This window comes from Haemaphysalis longicornis, unplaced genomic scaffold (assembly GCF_048455015.1).
Source record: "Haemaphysalis longicornis isolate Haplotype H1 unplaced genomic scaffold, Haemaphysalis longicornis Haplotype H1 scaffold_12, whole genome shotgun sequence".
NCBI lineage: Eukaryota > Metazoa > Arthropoda > Arachnida > Ixodida > Ixodidae > Haemaphysalis > Haemaphysalis longicornis.
Genome location: NW_027526225.1, coordinates 107,794,844 through 107,802,629, shown reverse-complemented (window position 1 = coordinate 107,802,629; position 7,786 = coordinate 107,794,844). Strand labels below are relative to the sequence as shown.

Sequence of the window (7,786 nt, the reverse complement as noted above, 5' to 3'; positions counted from 1 at the left end):
ATTGATCGATTTACTGATTTACTGATTGAAATTATAGTTTAATTTTATTGAATCTTTGAAACTAAGTTTATTGTAATTTACTATTTAAAATCGCCTATTCTACCACCAGTATAATTATGCCTAGGTCCACCTCCCATGTCGGTATTTTCTTGCCCGCCGGTAGCTTTCACCCTGCTAATATCAACTAGGCCGCACATCAGGCTTTTCGCAAAAGTGCCACGCCTTTCTGAAGGGCTGGTACATCAGCACTCTATCTGATCGTGGGTCCGGATTAGCCATAGGTTTGTCTTCAACTTGGAACTTCAACTGCCATATGTGTTTAAAAGCACGGCCCACAGACAGTCCGCAAAAAACATTAAGCGAGATGCTTGCACGGCCACGTTCAATTGGGTTTTCACCTGTACTTTAAAGGGACCCCGCAAAACTTTTCAACTTTTTTTGAAATACCAAATACTTCCAGCACGTAGTCACCCAACACACCCAGTACTTAGATAAGGGGGCCAGAAAATACCTCAGACCAAAATTACTGCTGCCCATCAGATAACTAGTAAAATCGCTGAAAACCTTTTTCTCCCTTTCCCGGTCTTGACGTTCTTCGACGGCTCGAATAACATCACTAAGGCCATGTAGCGGCTGTTGGACGGTTTTCCTTCAGTTGCAGGAATGAACGCTTTTCGATAGCAAAAACAAAACAAAACAAAAAGCCACAAAACAAAGCAGAAATGGAAGGCGTATTGGTGCAACGAGCAAACACGCAGTGCCGCTCCGCGCTGGCGATAACTCTAGCTTTCGAAGTGGTTGAAAACGCGAAGGAAAGAGAGAGGGCGCTTATCGAAAGTGTTGTAGGGTCCCTTTACCCAGCAGGAAGAATACACGCGTCATAAAAATCGCCGGATTCCCCGCATAAGTGGCAGCGACGTAAAGCGAAGCATTAATCGCACATGCATGAGTAGAAAGTAACATGCGTGCGACATTTCCTAATAGCGTGATGGTGTTGACGTAGTTGCTGATTTTCAGGTCGGTAATCAGTTCAGAGTGCATAGAGAAATACCAGACGTGACAGGACACGTTGAACACCTCAATCTCCCTTGCGAAGCCGCCACCACATCCTACTCTGTAGAATGATTACACCCTTAAAGGTGTAAATCAATGTCTATAACAAACACCCTTACACCATAGCAAAAAAAAAAAAATCCGAAAGAAATCTTTTAGAAGTGTTTTGTTGTTTTAACGTCCTTACACCCTAGCAAAACACGACAGTATATCCGTTTAAAGGGTATTTTGTCGTGAATAACACTCTTTTGAAGTTTTTGTTTTGTTTTTTGATAGGGTGTATGAGTGTTGTAGACGAAAAGGGTGTAAGTGACCCGCCGCGGTGGCCCAGTGGCTAAGGCGTTGCGCTGCTGAGCACGAGGTCGCGGGTTCGATTCCCGGCCGCGGCGGCCGCCTTTCTGATGGAGGCGAAAAGCAAAAACGCCCGTGTGTACGAGATTTCGGCGCACGTTAGAGATCCCCAGGCGGTGAAAATTAATCCGGAGCCCTCCACTACGGCGCGCCTCATTACCTGCGTTGCGCCGGCGCGTTAAACCCTGCACTACATAAAATAAAAAAAGTGTGTAAGTGAATTTGCAGTGGGCCCCATCGGTCCCATAAGCGGAGGCCAGCGTTGTCTGATGCAAGATAGAATCACGCGGCGCACCCGGCAAGAATGCGGCGGCGGCAGCATGCAGCTCCCGGAAGAACGGGAGAGGAGGAGTGAAAGCAAGCTTCGCCTTAAAAACGAGGATGTCACACGCGGCGGTGTCCCTTCTTACCGTCGAGGTTTCGCGCGATCTCGTAGTAGTTGAGGCTGTGCGAGGGCTCGAAGCTGCCCGGGTTCTGCAGCAGGCCCGCGCGGTTCTGGTGCGTGAGTCCGCAGTAGGTCTCCTGCTGCGCGCGCCGGCCGAACAGGAAGGAGCGGCAGGGGAAGAGCGCGTTCCGCAGGCACGACTCGCCGCACTCGCTCACCGACAGGCCCCGGTACTCGACCAGGCTGTACGGGTGCGCCACGTTGCCCAGCAGGAGGATCTCGGCCGTGTGGCCGCCGCTCACTGGGAATGAATGAATGAATGAATGAATCAATCAATCAATCAATCAATCAATCAATCAATCAATCAATCAATCAATCAATCAATCAATCAATCAATCAACCTGAATTTTCTTCAATCAATCAATCAATCGATCAGTCATTCAATCATTCGATCACTCAGTCAATCAATCAATCAATCAGTCAATCAATCAATCAATCAATCAACCTGAATTTTCTTCAATCAATCAATCAATCAATCAATCGATCAGTCATTCAATCATTCGATCACTCAATGTACCTGAAATTCCTTCCTTCAATCAATGAATGAATGAATGAATCAATGAATCAATCAATCAATCAATCAATCAATCAATCAATCAATCAATCAATCAATCAATCAATCAATCAACCAATCAATCAATCACGCACTCAATCAATCAATCAATCACGCACTCAATCAATACCAACCGTGAGGGCGCATTTTTTATTGAGGAAGAGAAGAAAATAAAAAGGGAAAGTAAAGAAAATTTTAGGTGGTGCTAACGTCCGCAAACGGTGTAAATTAATCCGCATAGCTGGCAATTGCGACGACTCAATTAGAGTAGTTTTGCCACGAGAAACCGGAATTTTATTTCAACCAATGATGCCTCTGTCTTTATTGTCGCCTCATGAAAGCTCTGCTCACTCTTCGCGCTCAGCAATAGCTACCACGCCAACACTGCTATCTTTGTGAGCGGATTAGCACCGATGGTGCCGCGAATATTGACACGCACTTATCCTGCCATGCCTTGTAAATATTTCCAAGACAAAGGAAAAAAAAATTTCCCGCATTTCCCCCAGGGGGAGAATGTGAAAGTGCGAATGCACGGTTGTCGGCCCGCTTGCGGCGCTTGCGCTCGGCCCCCGCAGCCCACCGCCTCGCCGCCTTCTCTTCCATCTCTTCCATCGGGTTTGTAGTATCACGTGTACACCACGCAGTTATCAAGCCGCTATAACGCCGCTGAGTCGCCAACGCACGCCGCTGACGACGTAGTTTGAATGCGTTAAAGATATAAGGCGCGTCACTAACACTGATATCAGCGTCGCGTCCGTGGCTTGGTCGGTAGAGCGTCGCGCTGCGGCCGCAAAGTCCTCGGATCGAAACCTGGCGCCGGATGCTGTTTCTTTTTTTTAAATATAGAGGAGCACTGCGGACGCCGCCGCCGCCGCCGCCGGCGGTGGATGGTTTGGGGTCGCTTATAAAGTGCATTCGCACTTAAAAGAAAGAACTGCACGTTAAACCAACCAAAACAAGTAAAATAGCAGAACATTGCAAAGTAGGCATAGGAGTGACCGGAATTCAATCATTGATTGATTGTAGGGGTTTAACGCGCCGACGCAACGCAGGCGATGAGGCGCGCCGTAGTGGAGGGCTCCGGATTAATTTTGACCACCTGGGGATCTTTAACGTGCGCCGAAATCTCGCACACACGGGCGTTTTTGCTTTTCGCCTCCATCAGAAAAGCGGCCGCCGCGGCCGGGAATCGAACCCGCGACCTCGTGCTCAGCAGCGCAACGCCTCAGAGCTCCCCTTGACGCTTGGTGCTGTAATTCTATTAGATGCGTTGCTTTTTTTTTCTAGCTGGCACTTTGCTTGGTCTTTTTCAGAGAGGAATCAACCTCCCCAACTGTTCCCGGACAAGGTCGGCAACAATGGCCAAGAAGCGTATACCAGAAAGAACACAATAACGGAGTTGCATGACATAACGAACTCAAAAACACGCATGACTCTCCAAAAACATCGACAAAAGAAATGTCGTTGTAGTCAAAGGCAAGCTCAGTGACGCTGCAAAGGGCGCCCAAAAATACTAGGCGAAGCTCGGAGACAAAAGAGCGCACTTCTATGGCTAGAAGACCGAAGCGGCGAACAACCCGTCTGGAATCGTCGCCACTTGCCGAAGCCTCGTCTCCCATTGAATTGGCTGCACTCGTCGTTCCCGATGTGAACAAAGAACGAAAAAAAAAAAAAAAAACATTGGGGAGCTCTGGGGCTGTCATTCACGTCCTTCTTGGCCCCTTAACAGTGCGTCGAACCACATTCGCGAGAAAAAGCGCCTGTACGAACCTCCGGGCACAGCGAAAGTCATAAAAGGACAAAACCATTTTCTACGCAAGGGTCGTTCGGCGGTTCGCTCACAATCGGCAGAACATGGGGAAGATAGGGGTAAAAGGATGCCTTCCTCTTTCGAAACATGCAGATGCGTCGGCGTACAATTCTTTATGGTTCCTTATTCAGCGTGGAGGGCTCGTAGAATGATAAACTCCAAGAAGGGGCCAATGAAAACTGTTTGGGAGGGAACGCTGCGCGAAATAAAGATATTCGCTGGTGATGACACGGTTTCTACATCAAACCATTTCGCCGTTCCTGTCTGGAAATGCGCAGGCAACAAAAGCGCTTCGGGGTGATTTATGACGTCCTCCCAACGCTCTTGAATGGCCCGGGCTAGAACAGCTCGCCATTGCGTTATTTTTTACGGTATTTTTAGGACACGCATTTTTACTTCCCTCCTCAGATCTTTGGTAGGGCGCGGCAAAAGGAGCAGTACCCATTTGTGCCAGATATTTGAAAAGAGAATAAAAAAGGCGAAACTATTATTTTTGTGTGTCTGGGTGACGTTTTCAACTTCTTTTTTTTTATTTCTTTAGAGGAGGCGTTTCAGCGCGAATGTTTCTAGTAGCCGGCTCTTGGCGATTCTTTTGCTTCGGGATGCGGAAAGGGTTGTAAGACGGCTCGCATTCGACACGAATGCTCTCTCGGTCGGTCTACGGTTTGCTACATTTTACGAACAGCTATTGATGTCTCGAATTCCGAGCAGAGCTCACGTCTTGTACGAGCGAGCACATGTGTCGGCTCTACGTTTCAAGAATCGAATGTTTGGGAATATATACGTGCATGCAGATTCTCATGCTGAAGATGAACGCGGTGTAACACTTTGTTTTCGAACCCGTGCAAACGGGGGAAGAGCTAGCCTGGACAAGCCAGCTTCAATTCAGATCACAAATACGGAACATTTTTTTTTCTTTTCCATGATGAAGCGCAAAGGGACATTTAATGTACCGAGAGTGTTACGCCAAAAACTGTGAATTTAAGAATTACCGTACCGGTGTTTAACGGCTGCTGAAACAAACTTAGTCCTATGCATTCGCCTAAAAAATTCTAGCTTTCGGCCCGAAATCGAATTACTCATTGAATTATGCTAAATGATGGGGGTTGAACGTGCCGGAGCTACACCTGGGATACGAATAACGCCCGAGTGAATGGCTCCGGATTAATTTTGACCACGCGGAGATACTTAAAGTGCGGCGAAATATCTACTTACGGGCGTTTTCGCTTCTCGCCTCCATCCGAAAAGCAGCCACCGCGCTCGGGATAGAACCCGCGCCCTTCGGCTCAGCAGCACAACGCCTTAACCACTGCGCTACCGCGGTGGGCAGAATCATTCAATAATGCAAAGCTTCCTTAGTGTCACTGATGGTGATGTCGTAACCAAAGCGCACTGCAGGAAAGCCAACTTTACACAATCAGACGGCACATGATGATGACCGATTTTGTCAACATTGCATTCGGGTCGTTCACCATTTCATTTGGGTTCGTTGCACGGGCGTTGGCTTTGGACTTCGGATAAGTGGCTTTGGACTTTGGCAATTGGGATTTCGGACGACGACGATGGTCTACGGATGGCTAAGGGTGGGTGGGCTCAGCTGTCTCGTGAGGGATTCCGTTTGCCGTATTCTGAGTTTGGACTTTGACTGGCAAGCAGTTTGCCCTTTGATCGTTGACGTTTTGACTTTGATTGCAGCGGCTTTGACTTTGACACTTCGCCGTTTGATTTTCGAACGCAGGAAAGCTTCTTGTTTCAACCATCAACCATCTTGTTTCAACCATCTTGTTTCAACCATCTTGTTTCAACCATTTTTTGTTTCTGGGTTGGCAAGGGTAATATACAAAGTTCGGAATCCAAAAAGTGAACAGAACTGTGATGTAGCCACCTACTTGACGAATGACGTGAGGTAAGTTTTCACGGAGGGCGGAAGAAAAAACTTTATTTAAGAGGCGTTCATTGCGAACTCCACACTGGACGGAGGTGGCTCCCTGTTCACGGGAATACATATGCTGCAGAAAAATTTTGCTGGAGACAGGCACACAGGCTAATCAGTTTTGTGATAATATGGAGAGCTCACTTCTTATTCTCTCGGCTGCGACAGACAAAATAAAACGGAGTGAATTGATAAGTAGGCAAAACTATATTTTTTGTTTACGATCCGCAGTAGGTTGCGAACATTTCACGAAGTGTGTGTATTTTGATAACATGTGCTACACGCATTCTTGAAATGATTGAACTGACGCCTGAACGTAGATATACACACGAAGCTGCGTGGGTCTTTTGATAAACGGAGCTGCCTATCTGCGTTCCCCTACGGTGAAAATTTCCTACCTAAACAGCTTCCTTCGAAAACCCGTAAGTCAACAACTCGAGGCGAGAATGGCGCCGCTGGTTTTCATCTTTCCCTCAAAAACCTTCAAGGCTTCAAAACCTGCAACGCCCTTACAGGGCTGTAATAAATGGGTCCGAAGCGGCGCACTTTATTTCGTCGAAAAACGACGTATTGTAGGTGGTACAATGTCAAAAAAAATAGTAACACTGAAAGTGTTAAAGGAATGCCGTGGCGCTAAGAGTGCGCTGTTGCTCGAATACGTTCTGTTGGTCGGTCGACAGCGCCAACCCACATCTTCACGTTCATTTTTAATGCTCGCGGTTTCCATCAAGTTTACCCGCAAAACATCCCAAGCCGCATATGTCGCATTTTTTTTCTCTGCTCAACGCGCGCAGCGGACAAACCTGGCCGAGTTCACAAAACTGGGAAAAGCTCGGCCTGGCGCGCTGGCATTGATAATGCTCCAAGATGGATGGACTCGCCGTGGAAGAAAGCTTCCTTTCTTCCCCCCATCCACGAGGCGTAGAGCTCATCTCTGCTCTCCCGTTTTCTGTGTGGTGTTCTCCAAACGATAAATCACGCCCGTCTGAACTCTTCCCTTTGTGCCTTGGCCCTAAGCTTTCCCGCGTTCCCCATTTGTTTTGGGCCTCGCTTCCCCCGGATTCACTTACGTCCACGTGGCCCCGCGTGGATGCGCTTCATTTCCGGCCGCGTGGTGATCTCCGACCAAGCGCCCCGAGCAAGCGTGCGTGGAAGGGTCACGTGCTCGGGAGAGAATGCGGAAGATGCCCGGCATCAATGGCATAGCGGTGCAAGAAGTCTGCAGACAGATGGGCATGGAGGGGTTATTACAAGGCTTCACTTCTTCCAGTTATCAACGCTCAGTACTAGGAGGAAGTAGTAGTAGGAAAGTCATTTATTGGGAAAGAAGAAACCGAAATGCTATAAAAGCGAAAAGGGGCAGCCGGGAGGAAAATTGCTCCGACGACGTCCAATCACTTTTTACGGGTCGCCAGTGAGAAAGCGTAATGTCCCATTGAACCCCTGATACTCTTCGCGCTGCCGGAGGGATTCATCGTCTTGCCACTTGATACTCTGCGCTTCGAGATCCGCTTCCACTTCAACGCTTTCGAATGGTTTCGATTTGTCTCATGCGCGTTGCGCCGCTACTCATTCCTGCCGCCGTTGACGACGATGATGGATTCGTCTGCACGTTGGTTCGCTCGTTTGGCTGCGTTCTTC

General features: G+C 48.2%; 1 protein-coding gene across 20 annotated transcripts in view; it reads right to left on the bottom strand.

The window, feature by feature from the left end:
* The window catches only part of LOC144163204 (uncharacterized), a 1,050,610-nt gene that overhangs the window by 72,704 nt on the left and 970,120 nt on the right, over positions 1 to 7,786 (bottom strand). For all 20 annotated transcript variants that reach the window (XM_077694043.1, XM_077694044.1, XM_077694046.1 and 17 more), the window contains one exon: positions 1,815 to 2,090. In XM_077694043.1, coding sequence (XP_077550169.1) covers positions 1,815 to 2,090 — 276 coding nt within the window. The remainder of the gene's footprint in view (positions 1 to 1,814; positions 2,091 to 7,786) is intronic.